Source organism: Aspergillus ruber (assembly GCF_000600275.1).
Source record: "Aspergillus ruber CBS 135680 unplaced genomic scaffold scaffold00020, whole genome shotgun sequence".
Taxonomy (NCBI): domain Eukaryota; kingdom Fungi; phylum Ascomycota; class Eurotiomycetes; order Eurotiales; family Aspergillaceae; genus Aspergillus; species Aspergillus ruber.
In genome coordinates this window covers 42,425-63,007 of record NW_024467316.1, presented here as the reverse complement: position 1 = coordinate 63,007, position 20,583 = coordinate 42,425, and the positions used below count along the sequence as shown (strand labels likewise).

The 20,583-nt window shown below is 48.7% G+C and overlaps 12 protein-coding genes across 12 annotated transcripts; 7 read left to right on the top strand and 5 right to left on the bottom strand.

The window, feature by feature from the left end:
- The first annotated feature begins 985 nt into the window (after positions 1-985).
- Positions 986-2,265, top strand: EURHEDRAFT_503623 (uncharacterized protein). The gene has a single exon (XM_040785798.1). It carries the CDS (start codon positions 1,446-1,448, stop codon positions 1,869-1,871), a length of 426 nt encoding a protein of 141 aa, XP_040637293.1. The 5' UTR covers positions 986-1,445; the 3' UTR covers positions 1,872-2,265.
- On the top strand, positions 1,211-1,420 carry EURHEDRAFT_459480 (uncharacterized protein; the record flags this gene model as incomplete). The annotated part of the gene is made up of 1 exon (XM_040784586.1): positions 1,211-1,420. The coding sequence occupies one exon, from the start codon at positions 1,211-1,213 to the stop codon at positions 1,418-1,420; it is 210 nt and encodes a 69-aa protein (XP_040637294.1).
- A 467-nt stretch (positions 2,266-2,732) lies between the features above and the next one.
- Positions 2,733-5,037, top strand: EURHEDRAFT_482044 (RNA-binding protein). The gene is made up of 4 exons (XM_040785512.1): positions 2,733-3,297; positions 3,349-3,505; positions 3,570-3,756; positions 3,804-5,037. The coding sequence occupies exons 1-4, from the start codon at positions 3,226-3,228 to the stop codon at positions 4,630-4,632; spliced, it is 1,245 nt and encodes a 414-aa protein (XP_040637292.1). The 5' UTR covers positions 2,733-3,225; the 3' UTR covers positions 4,633-5,037.
- A 101-nt stretch (positions 5,038-5,138) lies between these two features.
- On the bottom strand, positions 5,139-6,781 carry EURHEDRAFT_414005 (TBC-domain-containing protein). Its single transcript, XM_040782307.1, has 2 exons — positions 6,150-6,781; positions 5,139-6,089 (listed from the first exon to the last, which is right to left on the bottom strand). The coding sequence occupies exons 1-2, from the start codon at positions 6,621-6,623 to the stop codon at positions 5,217-5,219; spliced, it is 1,347 nt and encodes a 448-aa protein (XP_040637291.1). The 5' UTR covers positions 6,624-6,781; the 3' UTR covers positions 5,139-5,216.
- A 335-nt stretch (positions 6,782-7,116) lies between these two features.
- EURHEDRAFT_459757 (putative calmodulin) lies at positions 7,117-8,066 on the bottom strand (the record flags this gene model as incomplete). The annotated part of the gene is made up of 2 exons (XM_040784607.1): positions 7,117-7,529; positions 7,589-8,066. The coding sequence occupies 2 exons, from the start codon at positions 8,064-8,066 to the stop codon at positions 7,117-7,119; spliced, it is 891 nt and encodes a 296-aa protein (XP_040637290.1).
- A 781-nt stretch (positions 8,067-8,847) lies between these two features.
- Positions 8,848-11,297, top strand: EURHEDRAFT_459810 (AFI1/MesA family protein; the record flags this gene model as incomplete). Its single annotated transcript, XM_040784609.1, has 3 exons — positions 8,848-9,476; positions 9,528-9,588; positions 9,636-11,297. 3 exons carry the CDS (start codon positions 8,848-8,850, stop codon positions 11,295-11,297), a joined length of 2,352 nt encoding a protein of 783 aa, XP_040637289.1.
- A 132-nt stretch (positions 11,298-11,429) lies between these two features.
- EURHEDRAFT_414002 (uncharacterized protein) lies at positions 11,430-12,790 on the bottom strand. Its single transcript, XM_040782306.1, has one exon. It carries the CDS (start codon positions 12,556-12,558, stop codon positions 11,581-11,583), a length of 978 nt encoding a protein of 325 aa, XP_040637288.1. The 5' UTR covers positions 12,559-12,790; the 3' UTR covers positions 11,430-11,580.
- Positions 12,791-13,236: 446 nt separating this feature from the next.
- On the top strand, positions 13,237-14,625 carry EURHEDRAFT_404013 (pyridoxal kinase; the record flags this gene model as incomplete). The annotated part of the gene is made up of 6 exons (XM_040780277.1): positions 13,237-13,290; positions 13,342-13,352; positions 13,441-13,520; positions 13,574-13,786; positions 13,834-13,951; positions 13,998-14,625. The coding sequence occupies 6 exons, from the start codon at positions 13,237-13,239 to the stop codon at positions 14,623-14,625; spliced, it is 1,104 nt and encodes a 367-aa protein (XP_040637287.1).
- A 125-nt stretch (positions 14,626-14,750) lies between these two features.
- EURHEDRAFT_413999 (dUTP diphosphatase) lies at positions 14,751-15,541 on the bottom strand. Its single transcript, XM_040782305.1, has 2 exons — positions 15,123-15,541; positions 14,751-15,070 (listed from the first exon to the last, which is right to left on the bottom strand). Exons 1-2 carry the CDS (start codon positions 15,445-15,447, stop codon positions 14,859-14,861), a joined length of 537 nt encoding a protein of 178 aa, XP_040637286.1. The 5' UTR covers positions 15,448-15,541; the 3' UTR covers positions 14,751-14,858.
- An 89-nt stretch (positions 15,542-15,630) lies between these two features.
- On the top strand, positions 15,631-17,373 carry EURHEDRAFT_138273 (phosphotransferase family protein). Its single transcript, XM_040777761.1, has 4 exons — positions 15,631-15,912; positions 15,971-16,266; positions 16,328-17,130; positions 17,198-17,373. Exons 1-3 carry the CDS (start codon positions 15,814-15,816, stop codon positions 17,025-17,027), a joined length of 1,095 nt encoding a protein of 364 aa, XP_040637285.1. The 5' UTR covers positions 15,631-15,813; the 3' UTR covers positions 17,028-17,130; positions 17,198-17,373.
- Positions 17,374-17,587: 214 nt separating this feature from the next.
- Positions 17,588-18,890, bottom strand: EURHEDRAFT_137670 (uncharacterized protein). The gene is made up of 2 exons (XM_040777760.1): positions 18,401-18,890; positions 17,588-18,350 (listed from the first exon to the last, which is right to left on the bottom strand). Exons 1-2 carry the CDS (start codon positions 18,777-18,779, stop codon positions 18,079-18,081), a joined length of 651 nt encoding a protein of 216 aa, XP_040637284.1. The 5' UTR covers positions 18,780-18,890; the 3' UTR covers positions 17,588-18,078.
- A 603-nt stretch (positions 18,891-19,493) lies between these two features.
- Positions 19,494-20,393, top strand: EURHEDRAFT_138489 (uncharacterized protein). Its single transcript, XM_040777762.1, has 2 exons — positions 19,494-20,077; positions 20,323-20,393. The coding sequence occupies exon 1, from the start codon at positions 19,645-19,647 to the stop codon at positions 19,990-19,992; it is 348 nt and encodes a 115-aa protein (XP_040637283.1). The 5' UTR covers positions 19,494-19,644; the 3' UTR covers positions 19,993-20,077; positions 20,323-20,393.
- The last annotated feature ends 190 nt before the right edge of the window (positions 20,394-20,583 follow it).

Genomic DNA, 20,583 nt, shown 5'->3' with positions numbered 1-20,583 from the left:
TCCGCTGTCTGCCAACCTGGCAGGATTATTGCCAGGTGTACCCGGTCATTATTGTACTTGTATTCTGCACTCCGTAGTAAATGGCATCCCGAGTCATACGGAGTACAGCAGTGCCCTTCTCGGGAACTCGGTGGTTGTAAATGCCTCATGCTGTGACAAATGCGGTATGCCTACCAGTTGCCCTTATGCATTCTTCTACAGTGTATATCCTTAATTTTTTTCTCTTATCTCTTCGCTATCCCGAGTTGGCACGGAGTTGCCAGAAGAATTCAGGGTCAAATAGGGGTAGACACCGAGTACTAACTAACTCTCCACTACCTCGAGCAGTGTCTTGTCCCCTACTCCATACTACTCCATTCAGAAGGCAGGCTATCTGCTAAAATGTCAGATTCTGAAACGCCGGAGGTGGATCCCCAAAGCCTCGCAACAGGAATGCACAGCCGCAGATTGTCACTGTCAGCGAGCGAGCATACCTTTTTTTTGAATGGTTACAATTATTCCGTACAAAGTATCTCTTTTTCCTGTATCATGTCCATGGAAACAGGATGATCCACCGATAAGTTTCCATGACGCCATGACCCCCGGGGCAAAGAAGAGGAGTTAGAAGGATTCACCAGCCAGAATTCTCGGATTCGATCTCCAGAATGGGGGGTTGAAAGGAATGAGGGGAGAGTCCTCCGTACTCCGGAGTTCGCCAGAGAGTGAAACGGCATGGAAACGTTTATTATGTGCTGAAGATCGGGATGGTGAAATTGATTCAGAAACCTATAGTTCCAAAGTTTACTGTCTTGTTTATTGCATGGGCTAAACCCCGTAGTGAATTTTTTTTTCATGACCCAAAGTGGACCTACGGATCTGGAGATTTGAAGAAATCAAACCCTTTTTTTTTTTTTTTTCTGCCTTCTCCTTGGCACTTGTGATGGTTGTCAGTGTTATTTATTAAATATCGTCGCCTCTCTCGTCTTTATCCCATTCATTCCTTCAAGTCGTTCATCCTGACCACACACACACACACACACACACACACACAACCAGCCAACTCGATCAATCCTTTTATTACCTACACCTTTCAAAACCTCGACCTGCGCCCCAGCCACATTTCCTTCCTTAAACTCGAACAGATTACTACAATTCTCAACTCTGATACCAAAAAAAAAAAAAAGAAAAGAAAAGAAAAGAAAAGAAAAAACACATACGAAAGCAAAACAACATGAGTTCGCCTTCAGTCCAAGTCCAACCCTCCGGCGCCACAGGCAACTCCGCCCCAGGCACAGCATCGAATTTTGACATTGTGCGCTGTTCGCGTTGCCAGCGATCGATGAGTCTGGAGAAAGACGAAAAAACACCTGGTGTGGTCCGATTCGGCATGAATTCCTACTATTGCAGTCGTTGCGCCTCCATGGTCGGCTATCCCCGTTAAAAAACGATGGAATTCGGCAATAAAAATGAGTGAGGGGAGGATGGTTATGAACACACAAAACCGACTGGCACACTTGATTTTGCTGGTTATTACATTCATCTGTCTCGAGTCTCGACGACTTTTTTGGGTACAACAATCTGTGCGGGCACAGATTTTTCACGTTTCTTTTCGTTCGGGCATCGATCTCAGCGCGTTCCACACTACACGACACTACAACTGCGGGAGGGTACATATGAAAACTGGCTATACGATCGGTGTCTGGAATTACTCGACTCGACACGGTCAATTTGGACATGTTATGAAATTTGTGGTGGATGGAACCGGTGACTCGATGGGATTTTTTTTTGGCATCTTTTTTCTTTTGCTTTTTTTTTTTTCAACAACATATACCCATTTGTTCAATCGTTGTCATTGCATACTGGACATGTACCGAGTACGAGTCAGTGTTTGATTATTAGCGATCGTTTCTAGCGGAATACCCAGTGAGCGTTGTTTCTCTACTCTAAGAGTACTACTTCATACTCAAGCTACTATGATACTATTGTTCCATAACCGTGGATAAGGATGAACCGTCGTCCACTGCCGGACGGACGGACATGTCGATCATGATGTCTGTCTATCAGTCGGAGTCATTGAATAGGAGTCAAGAGTGAACCGTGTGGTTTCTGAATGACAGATGGGTCAAGATGAAACACTAGTTTAAGTCCACTAGTGGTTCTTGTACGGAGTAGTCGAAAGGAGTTCGCTACTTACTCTGTTGACTACAAGCCTTTTTCTTGTATACAAATACCCCTCTATGCCCCTCCCCCTTTTTATTAGTGGTGCTTGTAGTACAGACTATCCCCGGTATTTGATTAAGAGAGATCACTGACCCCCTCGGAGATCAGTGGAGCTATTGTTCCTTCGCATCACTGGCATAATGGAGTCGTGAACTTCGGAGTATAGACTAGTATTAACCGAATCCAGCTGAGTATGTCAGTATAGTACAGAGTATTCTGTACTTGTACACAAGCATAAATGCAGAGGCATACTAGTACTAGCTCACTACTGTACTTGGGCAGGAGTATGCATCTGACTGATCGTGTTGGTACAGATCCAATTCACATTGTTCAGAACAATATGATTCATACCCGATAATCAATAATATTATTCATCCATGCCTACACGACGGGGTTCACCTGCTTTGTCCCTCGATTACTACTATGTATGTATTCTACTCTGTACTCTGTACGAGGAAATCTGGCGGTGTGAGAGATCACGGCTACCATGCATCCCAACATCCCAGTCATTCCTTCTTGTACCACAACAAGCAGCAATGGCACGGAACACTAGAATTGAACCACATAAGTTCATCCTTGGGACAGATCCGATCGATCCCTGGTCAGGAACCATTCGTTGCTTTTGTATGATTTGTTATCTCCCACAGGATCGCCGTATGATATATCCTGGGAGTGTTACCTACCTCCCATATGCTACAGGACACTAATAAATATGTTCAGCTCAGCAAGCCCATTTTCCAGCCGCAGCGCAGACTGATATCGAATTCGCAATGCAATTGCACCTGACACTGCCTCTTTATTCGTCAGCTGTTTTTGATCCGGGTTTTGCAACTGGGTTATTTCTTTTTCTCACTTTGCTGCGTTCCTTTTCAATCGCTGTCAGCGGTTGCAACTGAGTCAATTGCTGACGTCTGCTGTTATAAGTCTACGGTGTATTCTTGGATTACTGGGTCATATAACCACCTTTCAACTCATAACCTGTTCTTGCTCTTCATTATCCTTCTGCATATCCTACGTTACAGCAATATGCCTACCCGCGAGAAATCACGCCCGAGACCTCGTGGGTCCGACGAAGAATTCGTAGTCTTTCTTCAAGGGGTGAGCTAGCCTTGTATTCTGCTTCTCCGGTAGCCTTGCTGATAAAAGAAGATCCCAGCTCACTGCCGCTGGCAAGAACTCAAAGACCTCATCCGCCAAACAGCCGTTCATATCCGCCAGGCTGTAGTCTACGACGACAGTCATGGTTTTCCTACTGGGCTAGGACAGATAATTGTTAAGAATGAAGAGGAGGCGTGGAGGACTTATCGTGCGTTTACTTTGTCTGATGCTGGTATATGGATGGACGACGCTAACGCTGATATACTCCATAGATCGACTATCCGCTAACGGCTGGGAAGGACAGAGTATAGTCGTCACGCTCTCGAGAACCTGTTCCCCGACTCGTCCCATCGCAGGCCCCACCAGAGGTCCGGCTTGTGTGTTTCCTTCTGGTTACATGTCTGGCTACTCGACGCCACCTCGTGTGACCCAGAATCTGGCTGCCCCCGGTTCTCCAGAGTAAGGTGACGGTCTCCTTCATACCTAAATCAATGCTAATTAGATAGATCTTTATACCAGAGCCCAGAGTATGCACCGATCATAGGTCTCCCTCAGCCACCGCCATCATTCATCCATATATTCCAAGATCCTCTTTCTCCACCGACAGCCCCAGGTCCAGGTCCAGCCGTCGCCTGCGAACCATCGTTATATACCTTCACCGTCCCTCCACCGACATATCAATTCCAGCCTATCCCCGAACCAGCCGCACACCCCCCAGCGAAGTCTCTTTCCAACGTCCCAAGCTACATCACCAACTCCTACACAAAACCCACCCGCCGCACAATCCTCGCCCAGAACCTCAACGTAAACACCACACAAGCAAACCTAGTCTCTCTCTTTCAAGAGGCCGGCCCTATCGAACAATGCCAGTTCGACACAACCACAACCACTGCCGCCTACACCCGCCACAAACAACAATCAGCCAGAATCACATTCACAACGCCAGACTCTGCCAAACGCGCCGTCACATTATTCAACAACACCGCGTTCATGGGCTCAAAGAGAATCCGCGTTTGCATAGATCGAAACCCCAACCCCAATCCCAGCCCAAACCGGATCTCAAACCACAACCAGGCCACAACTGTGGCTACAAAAGCAACCAGCGCAGCAAGCACAAGCTCGACAACACCTGCTTCAAGCCCTAGCCCTAGTCCTGGTCCTTATTCTTATCGTGGCCATAGTAGTGCCGGAACTAGTCCTGCGCATAGTGTTACGGGCGGGTCTAGACCTGCGTCGAAGGATGGACCTGCTCCGCAACAGTCGGTGGATAGGTGTCAGCCGTTGGTGGTGAATGGGTCTGGGGTTGGGAGGAATGCGGTTGGTGTTGTTCATTGATTGCTTTCTTTTTTCATGAATTTGCCGAAAAATATCTCGAAAAGAAGTACCTGCTATTCTGCATTTATTAGAGCGTCTTTGGAGGGACTGGGATTGGTATGGGTTGGTTAGGTTAGGCTAGGTTAGGCTAGGTTAGGATATAGGTCAGGTTAATAGAATGCGTTGCTATTCGCCCAACTCAGTAGCCATGCAATTGTCTAAATACATAAAACTCGTCATATCATCTAATTCCAAGTCAATCAGCATCAATTAATCATTCCTCATCATCAATCAATCAAATCAGTATACAGCGTCGCGTCGCACGTGCCATGTATAATAGTAAAACAAATATAACGCCTCCAATGTAAATCTAAATGTAAATGTGCCAGGATGAATGCAATGTCAAGAAAGGAAAGGCAAAGAAAAAAAAAAAAAAAAAAAAAAAACATAAATCATAATCATAAGGCGGCAAAGCAGCTACTTGGCATGGTTTACCAACTCCGCATAAAGTGGACTGGGTATCTTGCGGACAATCAGGACGGTCAAGGCGATGATTTCCTTGGCGTCGAGGGGTGGGAATGAGCGTAGGATTTTATTTGGGCTTTTCAATTTGTTAGCATGTTTTTTTGATCCGGGGAGTAGACGTACCTCGGACTCTCGAGAATCGTATCCTTCATCCTAATCAATTGCGCAACAATACACAGAATATTCAAATGCGGTCCATACGCAAACAGAAAGTCCCACAAATGAAGCACCTCGGGTAACGGAGGCGTGCACGCGCACAGCGTCAAAACAGACGGAAACGCGTACAGCTCTGCTTGCATCCCCTTGGAGAAGAGATAGGCGGCCAATTTTGGCTCAACGACTTCCAGACACCGGTCGACGAGACGCAACCCCCTGTGAACACCATCCATGGCGCTGCGAATGTACCCGGGGCACTCGCGGGTGACAAAATGATGGAAAAGCGCAAAGGCCTCGACTTCGCTGCGGGCGGCGTAGAGGAACGGAGCGCAGAGGACGTTCATGCCCTGGACGTAGATGGCGGATTCGCTTTCATTTCCGCGAGCGTTGGAATTATCGTTATTATCATTAGGTGTAGTAGCAGTAGAAGTGAAAGGAGTGGTGAAGGTGGTATTATTATCAACAACAACAAATTCGTCTTCGTCTTCTTCGGCGATGCGCGGCGGCGTTTTGATTAGTGATTCCATTTCCCGTCTGCGAGAGGAAGGCCGTGACTTGCGACGGCGGTTGCCTTTTGCATCTTCGAGTTTCCAAGCTACCGCGTTCAACAACCGGATCAAACTTGCTTCCGTCACGCGCCGCTTGAACAGGGGATCCGTCGCTAGGGTGCGGAAGGTATCGTTGCGGATTTTGGTGTATGCCGGTGAACGGCCACGATGAATTAGAGAAAGGTATTCATCTGTTGGAGCAGGAGGAATATCGAGAAGAACGAGCCACAGGTATACCCGGTATGTTGACTATCCGTCAGTCAGCCCGCGTTCCATTACTTTCACCATGTGGAGAACATAAGAACATACCATGCCGTCAACATCAGCTTCTACCCTCGTAGACAAAACCAAATATCTCAACTCCTGCATCCCCTCTGCAAGATTCCCATCCAGCGGCCCATCTCTAAGGTAGCTCTCCAAGAGCGACCTCTTCACCCCGATCCCCGACCCCGTCTTCCTAGCCGGTCGCCTTTTTTTCGGAACAGTAAGTGTCGCCTCCCGAGAGCCCGTATCACTGTTCGACCGTCCACGACCATGCGTCCGGATTCGAGCGGGGGATGCTAATTGTCGTTGGTGTTGTTGCTGGTGGTGATGTTGTTGCGTCGCTATAGAAGACTCGTCGGTATTGGCGGCGGAAGTTATGGATTGAAGATCGGAGGACGTATTCGATGAAAGGGTATGGTGTGACTGTATTTTGCGCAGAGACCGCATCGTTTGCGGGGAGGGAGAAGGGGATGCGAGGGCAGCGAGGTTGAGCTGCGCTTGTGTTGGGCGGGAGGTCATCTCGGTCGTTTTCGTTTAATGTTTGTTTACCTCCGGTTACGTTCAGGTGTGTCGTTCTCTAGCACAGATATAATATTCTGGTGCAGCACCAGATGTAAAACATTTTTCCTTGCAGCGAATCGAGATCAAAGAGTGCTGTTGGCTAAATTCATAAGGCTGGTTGGTTGTGCAGAAGGAATGGGAATTATGAGATGGCGGGTATGCGGGACACGCGACGGACTATCGATAACAGAACACTTTGGGCATAGGCATCTCATTTTGCTGATTATAGTAGTCATTCACGGTATTCAGTTAAATCAAATGTATAGAGTCGATTTCGAGACTGTCTGTCGCAGTCTGAGGCTATTCACCAGCCTCCATTGACTCGGGCATCTATATATTCCCTACAATAGGCGGCCCAATATTGTGTAGCAACATAAAATAAGTTAACCGCCAGTAATGTTCAGTGCCGTCCAACGCCATTATTCCAAGAAATATTAATAGAATACCCGTTCTATGCAATCCGCGCAGTTTCAGCTTGCCGCCCATTCTCCGTCCCTCCCATGATCGAATCGACAAACTCCTGGTATCGAAACACTTCTCCTCGCTTCCCACCCCCTGTAGCCTTGGAGCTTTTCCCTCCAAAGACTCTGCGTCCAGTGTATCCACTCAGCACCTCGTCTACTTCCCGTTCCGTAAGCGGATGCTCCCCATCTTCCGGTGAAGTGTGTAATAGCGCATCTCGTAGTTCGTTCACGTCAACTTGACCACTGTCGTCATCGTCAAAGGCGGCCAGCGCGTTAACAAGCTCCTGGCGCGATGACAGGGGGCTGACTAGGTCGGAGAGGGTGTTCAAGAAAGTGGGAAAGTGGATCGTTTGAGGGGCCCCGGGTGGGAAGAATTGCGAGATTGCAGATGCATTCAAACCTAAATTGAAAGTCAGCCACACAGTTTTCGAGTCAAGATTTTACTCCCAGTAGACATACCAACATTGACCAGCACATCTGCCACATCTTCTCGGTTCACAGACCCATCATTATCCCGATCCAGCACCTGGAACGCCTCCCGTATTTCCCTTAATTGCGCCGGCGACAGGCTGGCCGCTGCATCACTAGGTGCATTCATCATGCTGTTAGACTGTCTGGTACTCAAAATAGGAGACGAACTGCCCAAATTAGCTCCCTTGGTTGGCGATGGAGGCAGCTCTCTGCTGAACTTGGGTGGAGGAATTGGCGCATCGCCAATTTGATACCCGGGGGACTCTTCCGGGTCATCTTCAATTGTGTACGATTGATTTAGTTTGCTGGGCGAGGGAACTGGCGGGAGTGTTCGACCGGGGGAACTGCCGGGTGTGCTCGAACGACCCTGCGGCGGGGAATTTGGTGTTGAAGGTCGACGAAACGGTGAGGCCCGTGGGGAGCCAAACGACAGAGGAGAAGACTTGAATGGGGTATTCGTGGGCATCTTGAGAGGTCCTCTTCAGCCAAACCGACGCTAGTATTGAAAGCCGGGGACAACATACCATTTCATTAGATCGGGGCGTTCAGGGTTCAAACAAATTGAAAACAGATCATATGCAGGGATATTCGAATGGTGCAGTGTTTGTCTCAACTGTTCTTTTCTCCTAACATCAAGCGCATGCATCAGTATGATAATCACGTTCGCTCATAAAGGCAAGTATCCAAGTAAACAAACTCGGGATCCAGTCGGCCCGGCACCGAAGGCACGTGCGGAGAGCGGCTCTGCGATTCTCCTCGAGCTGCTTTTCATGGATCCGACTTCTCCTCGAGGAACTGCGCAAACGAGGAATGGGACATTTCTATCAGGAAAAACCCGGCATGATGTTTATTATCCGGGAATACTCGCCTGCCTCTGGAAGCCTGCATATGGCACTTCCCGAAGCAGGCAGTCTCTGGCTGCACTGTGTGAGTCTCCCCGCTGTGGAGATTTGATGGTTGGTTGTGGCTTTTCTGGAAACCCCCTGAATTTCCCCGTCGATCACCACCACCGAAACTTTGTGACCTTGTGCCAGTCGACATATAATTTCTGATTCATATCCTGGGCTGGGAATGCATCAGACTGACCGAACTATATCCTTCGACTACTTTTGCCAGCTCTGATTCAGGGTCTCCGAATCCATTGGCCTGACTATGCGGTTGTTCCTGTGCTAGATCTACTGCCACGACGGAGTTCGATACCAGCATTCCTTGCTACCCTCTCATTTCACCTTTGAACACCCTTAAATATGACGAGTACGCTGCCGTATCGACCGTCCGATGATACACTTTCCGGATCTGGTGCGACGTCCAACCGGGCCAAACCCAGCACGTTGCCTCGACTGACTCCGTCCCCGTCTGTTCTCAAACGTTCGCCGAGCTCCCAAACATTGCTGCGCCGTCCGTCCGAGAATACCTATGCGAATACCGTCGCAATCCCAGAGAGTTCGAGACCCCGACGATGCAAATCACAGTATCCGTTGGACTCTTCCGAACGCCATGTAGAGTTCATTCTCGTGGCTTCCTTCCACATTGACCGCGGTCCGATCATGGAGCATCAGTATCCAGCCGCAATTAGTGGCGATGAGAGTATGTTGGCGGAACTGATGTTACCGGATCAGACTCACGTCAGAAGTCAGGATTGGACGATATTCTTCTTGCACAAGGATACAAGTGCAGACGACGACGATGAATCTTTGCACGAGAAGAAGAAGAAGAGAAAGAATAAAGGAAACAAGTCGGACAATGGAGAGGATGATGGTTCGGACGATGGCTCGGACGACGTTAGCAGTGATGATGAGGATGACGGTGGTGAAGGGCCACCGCTGATGTATGTCCTGAACCTTGTAAATACAAAACAGGACAACACAGTCAAGCGGTATGCCCTCTTCAGTTATTGTTTTTTAATAATGGAGCTAATGTGTTGCAGAGGTGCTGTCGTCAAAGCAATGGCAATCTGTACGCGACATTCTTTCCTTCATATCTATAAGGTAAGTCTGCCAAGAAGCACGGGAAATGGTTCCAACTAACGAGTTAGCCCCTGCTCCTTTTGGCGCTGGATGATTATTTCAAGAACCCATATCCGGAAACACTGGCACGCCTTTATGATGCCGTCAACTCTATGGACCTTTCATTGCTGCCGAAACTTTCTCTCCTTGAACGGCAAATATTACAAGCCACGAACACGAAGGATATGTTCATCGAAAAGTTTGAACAAATGGCACACCAACGTCTGGAAGAGGAGGGCGAATCATATCCAGATGATGCCTCTCCGCCGTCACCCAAGAAACTTGCACCTCGGTTCGTGCTTCCTCGAGATACACACGAATTCGAGTCCAAGGTGGTCTACAATGACATTCCCATCCCCGTCAAAGTGCCTACGGTCATCTGGCCGGAGACGGTGGGCGATTTCTCTTTTATCAAGCTTATCCAGACTTTCGCCGCCCCTCATGCTACCTCACCACAACCATTCCCCCTTCATTCGCACTTGACGACGAGCGGTCCATTTACCCATCCGATTATTGTTCTGATCAATGCAATGCTGACCCAGAAACGGGTCGTCTTCCTAGGGCATAACAGACCTTCAGGAGAGGTAGCTGAGGCTGTTCTTGCTGCTTGCGCTCTGGCGTCGGGTGGAATTCTGCGCGGGTTCACGCGTCATGCGTTCCCATACACTGATCTGACAAAGATCGATGACCTTCTCAAGGTTCCTGGTTTTATTGCAGGCGTAACTAATCCTACTTTTGCCAATCATCCCGAATGGTGGGATCTTCTCTGTGACTTGCCCACAGGTCGAATGAAGATCAGTAGCCACATCGAGCCGGCGCCGGTTACAGAAGGACTTTTATTCTTCCAGCAGCAGAGCCATTTTGTTAACCCCAATTCGAGTTCACACTCAGACAGTGGTGATAACTTGTTCATGGAGGACATCCATCGCAGCATCACTAACCGCTATGGAGAAAACTCCATCCGAGCCAAGTGGCGTGCCTATATCATCAAGTTCACACGCATGGCTGCAGCTTTCGAGGAAATGGTTTATGGAGCGTCGAATCTTTTCATCATTGGCCCGAACGAAGAATTGTCGCCGGACAGTCCAAGTAGTCAACAGGCGGATCCATTGGATCCGACGACGTTGAGGGGTCATGGCTATGTTTGGCCGAACGAAGCAATGAAGCAACGAGAACTGGCAGCATCTGTATCGAGAATTGAAGGCTGGCGGACCACACGGTCCTATTACTCGTTCATCCAAGACATTGCAACCCTGTACTATCCGGCGCGACCCATCCAAAAGCCAGATCTACACCACCATCACGATCGACTACGGTCATTGAAGTTGTCGCACACAGATGCAGGAGCCATCTACGTCGCCTTTTCTCACGCCGTCAGGGATTATGCAGGGATCTGCCAGCTCCTCACAGTGACACCGGAAAGCCGGGCAGGCTTGTTTTATCTTAGCATGGGACTGTTCCACCCAGACCAGAACGTGCGCGAAGCCACGGTAGATCTGCTGGAAAGAATATCAGTTCACATGGCTGGACGGCACTTCTGGAACCAGCTTGGGCGGTTTGCCAAGCTAGCATTTTTCCGCGTGAAGCGGGAACGAGATGCGTCGAGTCCTGTGTCAGCTGGGCCTGGCTTCTCTAAGGAGCCCCAGAGTTTGATGGGAGTAGCCATGGGAGATGGGCTTAGACGCAGCTAGTTGCGTTGCCTTTTGTCTTTTTTGAGCGTCTTTTACATACCCCTTAACGATATCGTAAACTCGAGCCATTTTGTGTTATACATTGGCATCTGCATTGCTTCTTGTTACGTGCTTGGATATAGATACCTCTGATTTAATGCGGTACGAATAATGGATGATTTATTGGAAGGTTGGCATATTTCAAACATGTGAAACATTACAATTAGTATTACTGACAAGAAATATAACGCTATCATAATCCATAACCATATCCATCACTCTTTCAAGCGTTCATTATAGAACCCTAGCCCCAAAATGCTAAAGCAAGCACGCCAACAACCATCCAGGCCAACCCCGGCCTATAAACCGCCACCCCTGACGTCTCAACCTTCTTCATAGTCCCAACCGTAACATTCAAATCTGCGAAGCCACCCCCACAATGCCTATCAACGACCCTCGCAGAAGGCAGATACGACTGCACAAGCGGCTGCCCATCAACCCTCGCAAAGCTCTTATACACACCCATAGTCTCCCGCAGACATGTATTACACGTGGGCGTGTTATTATCCCAACTCGCTTCGTCATGGTCCTCGAGGGCATTTCCGAAAGGAACAAAATATACATCGTAGTCAGCGGGGTTCGTGGAGTTTGTCGCTGCATCGACGAAGCAGTAGTTGTCTGTGGATGGGTCCTTGAGACATGAGGCGTGGTAAAGCGGCTCGTAGGAGACCAGGTCGATGTAAGCGTCTACGACGTTGGGGTTTCCGAGTTTGTATTCCTCGCCGCAGTTATCATCCTTGATCAACTCCTTTGCCAAGGAGGATAATGTGCTGGTGCATTGCGAGACAGAGGCCGAACAAGCAACGTCGAGGAGGTGCGATGTCGCAGTTTCTGAGCGCAGGGTGTAGAAGAAGGAGTTTGAGTTGCGGAGGAGGAGCGAGAGGGCGTGGCAGGATTGGAGGGACGAGTCGGAGAGGAACTTGGTGAAGAACTTGGGACAGGATTTCTTGGTGTAGTTTGTTCCTAGGCTTGTGTCGAAGGGGGCTGGGAGGTCTGAATCTGTTGTTCCTCGGGGGATTATTGTGTTCTTTGTGTTGTCGTCGGCTGTGATGATCCCGTGATGTTCAAACAAAGCACGTCCCAGTGATGGTGTAATTTCCGGACGATCGGTGATCTGCTGCTCTCCACTAAGGTCGCTGCCATGGTGGACGGGGATGGCAGATGTAGAGACTGCGACGAGAACAATGAGGAAAAAGTAGAAATAGGAGTAGGGCTGAAACATTGCGGAGTACCTGCGCCAGTACAATATCGACGGGATACAGGGAATTATACAGAAAATAATGAGCAAATAAACGAGTGACAAGTAAACGAATGACTTCCTAAAGGCTGGTGGTATTTCAAAGCGAGCGAACGACTGCAGACATGGCAATCAATGAGTGGATGGGATGGGGAAAGGACAGAAGACCTTCCCAGTTATTAGTATTATTGTTCTTTTCTTTGGTGAAAGAAAGAAACAGGATTCAGGAGAAGCAAAAGACAAAAAAGACACAAACCAAAGGCGACTATTTCTATTAATATCCGGCCGGAGATTAACAACAGCCCAAAAGAGCAAACGGAGCCAAAAGAAACTCTGAATCAGTGCGCTCAGGGTCTGTTCATCTGGTGCTATGGGCAGCTATGGACAGCTATGCGCTCTAGAGCAGATGCTATGTCCATGAACACCGTTATTTCCGAAATGCAGTTATTGACTATACTGGCATCTACTAGTGATACTACGGAGTGTTTACTAGTCCGGCTTCATTGACAGGTCGCATACAGTCTAGACCCGGCCAATCATCTTGCGGGGAATCCTTCCTGTCTATTATCAGCTTATGTAATACCCCTCCATCCGCAAGATCGTCAATTCTTCCTCCGTTTCCCATTACCTTTATTATTTCAGGTATCATTATTGCAATTCACCATGTCGGCAGATGTGCTGGTGCCCGAGACGTCGGTGCTTGCTGTCGCGAGCCATGTATGTCCATTCCTATTTCTTGGCAAGGTCGTGCATACTGACAGTCGATAGGTCGTGTACGGGTATGTCATACATGTTCTTTTCTCAGCTTCCTATACTATGTATTGGGAGAAACAAATGAGAGAGACGGACACTGATAGAAGAGCTTAGGTATGTCGGAAACAAAATCGCGACAATAGTCATGCAATCCCTGGGCTGCGATGTCGCTGCTCTGAACACTGTCCACTTCAGTGAGTCCTATCTCCTACATATCTTTGAATGACTTGGCTAATTAATGACTGAGGTAATCACACCGGCTATAGACAATTCAAAGGAACCAGGGCAACAGCACAGGAGATCAGCAATCTCTACCAAGGCCTGTGCCAGAGCAATCTCACCGACTTTGACGTCATGTTGTCCGGGTATGCGCCCAGTGCTGCGGCCGTTGAGGCCGTGGGTGCTATTGGATTGGATCTGCAGCAGAAGGCTCAGAAGGCTCCGGGGTCTTTCTTTTGGGGTGAGTCTTACTGTTTTGGTTGTTCGAATGCTGGGCTGACGGGGCAGTGCTGGATCCTGTCATGGGTGACCAGGGCCGGCTGTATGTCAATGATGATGTAGTGCCGGCTTATAAGGATATTATTCGCTATGCGGATTTGATTCTACCAAATCAATTCGAAGCAGAGTGCGTTCCCTTCAAAGATATCATGTTCAATTCTTACGATATACAGAGTCCTCTCCGGAATCAAAATCACCTCCTTCAAAGCCCTCGCAGAAGCAATCACTGCAATTCACAAAACCTACTCCGTTCCGCACATCATCATAACCTCTGTGCAAATCTCCAGGTTTACATCAGAAACCGCCTTGTCACCAAACAGCCTAACTGTCATCGGTTCCACTACCCGCTCAGATGGTTCTCCACGTCTCTTCCGGATCGATGTCCCTGTACTCGACTGCTACTTTAGCGGCACGGGCGATATGTTCGCCGCACTAACCGTCGCCCGTCTACGCGAAGCTGTTTTCGCTACTGGGCCTGATCTTCGGAATGTCAAGTCCTGGGTTTCCCCGGATGAAGTGACTCCTACGGATCTTCCGTTGGCTAAATCGACTGTTAAGGTACTGGAGAGTATGCACAGTGTGCTCGAGAAGACACTCGAGGCGAGGGATGCGGAACTGCGCACTCTTACCTCAGACAGTGCAGATGTTAGCGAAGAGGAGCAACGGAAACAAGAGAATCTGCGACGGAGCAAGGCGGCCGAGGTGCGATTGGTAAGAAATGCACGGTTCCTTCGTGAACCAACGGCTAGTTTCCAAGCGCAGGAGTGGAGGAAAGAGAATTTGCCGGAAACACTTCAATAGATATTCATATGTATGATAGAGCATGATACATTTGGAAGGAAAGTATTGATACCCATTATTATCATTCAGTCGTAAACCATTGACATTTCTATCCGTACCGTTCTATTAACAAAATTAAACACCAGTGCTTCCGAAACCACCCGCACCACGAACACTCTCCTCCAATTCCTCGACGACCGTAACCTCAGGGGTATAAATCTGCCTTCGTTAGCATTCACCTTACTATGCATCATCTAGGGCGGGGGGAGGGGAAGAGAAAAGGAAAAACCCACCCTCTCCAAAACAAGCTGCGCAACCCTCTCTCCCTGCTTAACCGCAAAATCAACCTCAGAAAAGTTAAACAACAACACCTTCACCTCACCCCGATAATCAGCATCAATAACACCAGCCCCAGTATCAATAAAGTGCTTCGAAGCAAGTCCACTCCGCGGTGCCACGCGGCCGTCTATACACACATTAGCTTCCAAACGATATAGAGTAGAACGTGGTGAACATACAGCAACCTTCCGGCACAGCAATCGCAAGTCCCGTATCAACCAGCGTCTTCCCCTTCGCCGGGATCACAGTCTCCTTCGCGCTGTAGAGGTCATATCCTGCCGCAAAAGCAGAGCCCCGGGTTGGCGCTTGGGCGGTGTCGGTGAGTTTCTTGACGAAGAGGGGAGGGAGGGGTGCAGAGATGGAGGTGACGGCGGGGGTAGACATCTTGTCGTTGTCGGTGTTGGGTTTTGTTCGTTTGGCGAGGGGCGAGGCCGGTTGTGAGGGTGGTTCGTGGGTTGGTGCGGTTGTGGTTGTGGTGGGAGGGGGAGTAGTCTCCTTGGTCATTGTCAATTTGAATGCTTCAATTGAGAGACAGAAATAGAAGAACTGACTGGTTATAGTGTGATTGCGGCGTGTTGTTCAATTTCACCTGCAGATTCGATCTGTAGATTGGACCCAAGCAACGCGTCGGCGTTAGACGCGTGACCGCGTTAATAGGCTTGGCGTGTTTGTACCATTTGTCACCACTGACTCGGCTGTACCCCAGCGGATCCCCGAGGTCTCCGCACCGCTTGTTCAGCCTCGGTTCGGTTGTTGCGTACCAGTTAACAGCTGCGATACCAGCTGGTGTTCATTGTTGCTTTTTCTATCGTTCATCAAGAGAATACATCTATCTACATATAAAAAAGGATTACTACTACAGAATATACAATGGCCGGAGAAGTGCGCCAACCAATCGATATCCCCTCTTTAGAGCGATATCTGAACCAGAATGTCCCCGAGATTAAGACCCCATTCGAACTAAAGCAGGCAAGTCTAGCGCCAACTATCAAATAAAACAATGAGCTAACATAAATCTGCGCTATAGTTCAGCTTCGGCCAGTCGAACCCAACGTACCAAATTACCGGCGCTGACAAGCAACGATACGTCCTACGGAAAAAGCCCCCGGGAAAGCTCCTCTCCAAGACAGCGCACAAGGTCGAGCGTGAATACAAGGTCATCCATGCTTTGGGGCAGACAGATGTGCCGGTACCAAAGGCGTATTGCCTATGTGAGGATGCGGATGTTATTGGGACACCGTTCTATATCATGGAGTTTCTGGACGGGCGCATGTTTACCGACCCTGGGATGCCGGAAGTAGGTGCAGAGGAGCGGAGTGCACTGTATGTCATCGCATACCAAGACACGTGTTGCGTTTGAGAAGCTGATTGCTAAACGTTGTAGATGGCAAGACGCTGTCAGGACATTAGCCAAGTTCCACCGAGTCGACCCCAAAGCAGTCGGGTTGGAACGGTTCGGAAAGCCATCTGGGTTCTATGACCGTCAGGTTGCTACCTTCTCCGCTGTTTCCCGCGCGCAATCTCAAGCAGTAGACGTGGACACCAAGGAGCCTGTTGGAGAGCTACCACACTTCACAGACATTGTGAACTTCTTCTCGAACAAATCCACCCAGCCGCGCGATCGAGGGACCTTGGTCCATGGCGACTACAAAATCGATAATTTGATCTTCCACAAGACTGAACCAAGAGTTATTGGTATCCTGGACTGGGAGATGGCCACAGTGGGACATCCCTTGTCGGACTTTTGCAACTTGACAAGCCCCTATTATATGGATGGCACGGATCATACGACCGAGACGTTCAAGCCCGGGGTAATCCCTGGTCTGCCCAAGCGCGAAGAGTGTGTGCGGTGGTATAGCGAATTGGCTGGCTGGGATCCGACACATGACATTCTTTGGGGAGACTCCTTCTTTAACTGGAGAAGCTCCGTGATCATGCAGGGGATCGCCGCACGGTATGCCTTAAGACAGGCCAGTAGCGCCCGGGCTCAAGAGTATGCCAAGAAGACCAAGCCTTTTGCTCTGGATGCGTGGGAGCGAGTGAAACGGGCGCAAGAACAGTCGCGGCAGAAGGGGAAGCTGTAGTTGACTGCGACCAATCGAATGCTTTGTACATAATGAGTTATTCAATCAAGAATGCAAGTCCCACAGTGAGAGCCATGATTATTCCGGACTCTTTCTCCGCGAGGTAGGTATGTGGAGAACAATCTGACCTGACTACTACATAAGTATATCCCTCATTGATGCAAGTGCAGAAATGAGACGACGCGAGTCAATATTGCTTACCATGTCAATCATCCGTCTTATGTATCATCTTGGCATACAGAGTACTTGTACAATGCATTCCGGCATGTACTCCGTATACCATGGCCATCGGTTCCAATGACGATGTCGTATGCGACAGTGCACAGATTACGGAAATCCCGAACCAACCCTGCAGGACTCTGTTTAATTGAGTGCGGCTACCAAGCCCCATCTCCATGCCGAGCGCATTCTGCAGACTTGAATACGGAGTACAGGGCAATTGTATCCGTCCCACTTTTGGGACCACTGTCAGCACATCCTGTCACAATGCAGATTGAACGGACAGTGCAGCGCGATCATTGGATGAGAATATAGCAAGTGGGCATTCTTCAAACGATGATATTGCTTTGATCCACACATAGTCGCTCTTTTATCGGAGATGTCCTGCCAAGAATGCTTCTGTAGATGTACTGTACTTCCATACAAGACCACAGAATACGAAGTACCAAGCGTTCGTACAGGTACAAAACTTTGCAACGTCAGCTAGCTAATAATAATAAATATATATACCACTATACACAAGGTTGTACGACGGAAAATCATTGTCCGCAAAACCCGTGAGACTTGCCTATCTGGAACGGGCCGCAGTGCTTCTTCTTTTCCTTTGCATCTTTTCTTTTCTTCTCTCTAAGAGAAGGCTGGCTGGCTATCGGGAAAGGAAGGAATGCGACAATGCGATTGGACCACATTCCTTCTTAGTCGGGGAAGCGGAAAGACGCGGCGCTAAGGTGGGTAGATTTAATGAGAACCCTGTCTTCTTTATGCAGTGTGACAACAAGTCCCAATACTGCTGTGGACCAGATCATGCGGTTTCGACGTATGAAATATCGGCCTACCTGTTTGGGATAGATTGACATTCCGGACGGATATTACGAGCGACTGGAGCGGGGAAGTTTCTGTCCACCGTCAAACAGCAGGATTTCTGGTTGATTGTGTTCAAGATACGATTGAAGATGATTTCAGCGAAACACTGTTCGATGATTGAAAACGGCAGCCATGATGCGACGAGATGTCCGTATAAATTAGCCTGGAGTGATGGGTGATGGTCCGTAGAACCCGAAGCCGTAGCACGGACCGTTGAGAACGGCTTGAACATATAAGCAGCTGAGACGGTCATCAGTGATTGACCCTTGTCGTGATGAAGATCATCGTACGGACGATAATAAAGGTCGTGGAGTACGGACAGAGTAACAATTCCGGAGTCCGCGAGAAAAAAAAAATGAGCGCGATAGTATTATCCCCACCATTCTTCAAACTCATGGAGTGGGGGTTAGAGTCAGTGTCTCTAGCTAGATGATTCCGTGAGTAATCGTCTGTAACCCTTTGGATACATATCCAACTGAATGCAAGTGCGTAGTCATGTACAGAGTAGTAGCAGCACAAGTACTTGCAGAGCGTGGCTGTACAAAACAAGGCTGTTGCGGACGAATTCGCAAGTATTGACATGGATGGATAATAATAAGACAAAGAGATACCACGATATAAAAAAGGACAACAGGTCTGTTCTTTAATCAACGCTGACTGCGCTTGCATGGAAGCACGGACGTAAAGGAATCCTTGTCGCCTTAGGCACTAAGCGAAAACATCCCACAACAGAACTGGCTCGATCACAAGCAGATCGCAAGAGACGGAAAATAAAGAAATAAAGCCGACACAATGATCAATCTCTAAACTGAATCGGCAAAAATGCATCTGCCTGGGACTTGGGAGACAGACTGGACTAACAGTAGCCCATACTCTGTGTTCCGTGCTCTCTCAGAGCAAGGACGGTTCAGTGCAGATGAACACTTCAGCCTCCTTTTCACTAGTAGCCAATAAAAATTGGGACAGCCAGAGCCGCACCCAACGTGCCTTGGCCCGGTAAGTTTCCAGAGTCATGTCCCAACTCTGTGGAAAATTTTCGATTTTGTGTGGCATTTGGATATTGCCATTAACCCTACGCTTGCCCTGATACTTGGCGCGTCCAATCCCTATCGCTTTCATTGGAATGGGGGTTGAGCAGGCGAGTCGCCAGCATTGGACTGTCTCAGGTGTAGCTACTCCGTAGCAAATCCAGATTTGTGATGAGTATGCGCTGAGTTACTCCGTGCTCTGTATACCAGATGACGATGGCCTGGTCTTAGGGGCATCATATCCCTGACTCCAAGGAGACTTGCCATAAATCAAACCTCTCAATTACCTCCTGGAGTACCGAGTACTACCCTGGGATCGCTTAGTCTCTGATCGCGTGGTCTCTGGGGGTGGAGTAGAGGATACAATTTCCAGCGTGTGACTTTGCCAGTAAAGCGCCAAGGTGATCCGATCTAGGTCTTTTTGAGGAGTCCGATAGGCTCACATTGGAGCAATATTGAGACACAATCCTTATGCTTCTGAATATGAATCGAAATACCGTCCCTCAATGCTGTATATGTACTTTCCACGGTGCGTGTGCATAACGATGACGCAGTGCCAAAAGGTAATTTCGGTATGCAGAGTACTGTACCACAAACTGCCTGTGGGGACATGGCTTGACCGCCTGCCGGGGTTAAGCCTCATCGCTCTCTCTCCGCGGGTGATTCTTCAAAGATGGGCTGTTATTATTATTTCTCCATCCGTCATCATCTCTGTTCTTTTGCCCTTTATTATTACCCCTCCACATTTCTTCCGCTTCCTTTTTTATATTCATTCTTATCCGTGGTTGTTGTTGTTCCCGGGCTTTAATCCTTTTCTTTCCCACAACACCCGTCATCTGCGACCACGCGGATAGCCCGTTGAGCCTCATCCCGAGACTCCCCAGAGAAGCGGTTCTGCTCCATTCGAGCCGCACGGATTCCCACTTTCTCTACTTTAAGGTGAGTGTTTAACCTTCTTTTCTCCCCTTCTCGATCTTGATTTTTTCTGTGTTTTGTGGGCAAGAGAAAAGGGCCAGTCCCAAGAAATCTGCCAATTAGATCACCTGATCTTGGTTGTCAGCGCTATCTCACGTAGTGATTTGCTTCCATCTGCCTGCTGAGCACCTTTTTTTTTTTTTTTTTTTTTTTTTTTCCCTTTCCTTCCCCCCCGCCCCTTTGCCCTTGACCGGCAGCTGAGCTGTTAGGATGGAATGATGTGGAATGCTGTGTTCTTTGCCATGTCTGAGGCTGCCCAAGAACCCTTTGATCCACCCTCAACTCGTATTCCGGGCTGCACTAGAATCCTTTCGGGCTTTAAACCACGAAGCTCGCATCTGCCGTGATACACGCCACCTTTATGTCATAATGCCCAGCGAATTTACAGCTTGTTCGATTCCTTAAGCGGATTGTGCTTTCTACATTTCCATTATTCACTTGCGTGAGAACGAGAACTAACGTGGGCAGAC

What these genes read in the sequence shown, in the direction of transcription:
- EURHEDRAFT_503623 (XM_040785798.1), top strand. Translation starts at nt 1,446, where the DNA reads ATGAGTGAGGGGAGGATGGTTATGAACACACAAAACCGACTGGCACAC.
- EURHEDRAFT_482044 (XM_040785512.1), top strand. Translation starts at nt 3,226, where the DNA reads ATGCCTACCCGCGAGAAATCACGCCCGAGACCTCGTGGGTCCGACGAA. An exon ending in GGAGGCGTGGAGGACTTATC is followed by an intron (nt 3,506 to 3,569) that starts GTGCGTTTACTT and finishes TATACTCCATAG; the next exon opens with ATCGACTATCCGCTAACGGC. An exon ending in GCTGCCCCCGGTTCTCCAGA is followed by an intron (nt 3,757 to 3,803) that starts GTAAGGTGACGG and finishes CTAATTAGATAG; the next exon opens with ATCTTTATACCAGAGCCCAG.
- EURHEDRAFT_414005 (XM_040782307.1), bottom strand. Translation starts at nt 6,623, where the DNA reads ATGACCTCCCGCCCAACACAAGCGCAGCTCAACCTCGCTGCCCTCGCA. An exon ending in AAGCTGATGTTGACGGCATG is followed by an intron (nt 6,090 to 6,149) that starts GTATGTTCTTAT and finishes ACTGACGGATAG; the next exon opens with TCAACATACCGGGTATACCT.
- EURHEDRAFT_414002 (XM_040782306.1), bottom strand. Translation starts at nt 12,558, where the DNA reads ATGTTTCAGCCCTACTCCTATTTCTACTTTTTCCTCATTGTTCTCGTC.
- EURHEDRAFT_413999 (XM_040782305.1), bottom strand. Translation starts at nt 15,447, where the DNA reads ATGACCAAGGAGACTACTCCCCCTCCCACCACAACCACAACCGCACCA. An exon ending in TGCTGTGCCGGAAGGTTGCT is followed by an intron (nt 15,071 to 15,122) that starts GTATGTTCACCA and finishes ATGTGTGTATAG; the next exon opens with ACGGCCGCGTGGCACCGCGG.
- EURHEDRAFT_138273 (XM_040777761.1), top strand. Translation starts at nt 15,814, where the DNA reads ATGGCCGGAGAAGTGCGCCAACCAATCGATATCCCCTCTTTAGAGCGA. An exon ending in CCCCATTCGAACTAAAGCAG is followed by an intron (nt 15,913 to 15,970) that starts GCAAGTCTAGCG and finishes TCTGCGCTATAG; the next exon opens with TTCAGCTTCGGCCAGTCGAA. An exon ending in GCAGAGGAGCGGAGTGCACT is followed by an intron (nt 16,267 to 16,327) that starts GTATGTCATCGC and finishes TAAACGTTGTAG; the next exon opens with ATGGCAAGACGCTGTCAGGA.
- EURHEDRAFT_137670 (XM_040777760.1), bottom strand. Translation starts at nt 18,779, where the DNA reads ATGCAAGCGCAGTCAGCGTTGATTAAAGAACAGACCTGTTGTCCTTTT. An exon ending in CACGACCTTTATTATCGTCC is followed by an intron (nt 18,351 to 18,400) that starts GTACGATGATCT and finishes TGACCGTCTCAG; the next exon opens with CTGCTTATATGTTCAAGCCG.
- EURHEDRAFT_138489 (XM_040777762.1), top strand. Translation starts at nt 19,645, where the DNA reads ATGCTGTATATGTACTTTCCACGGTGCGTGTGCATAACGATGACGCAG.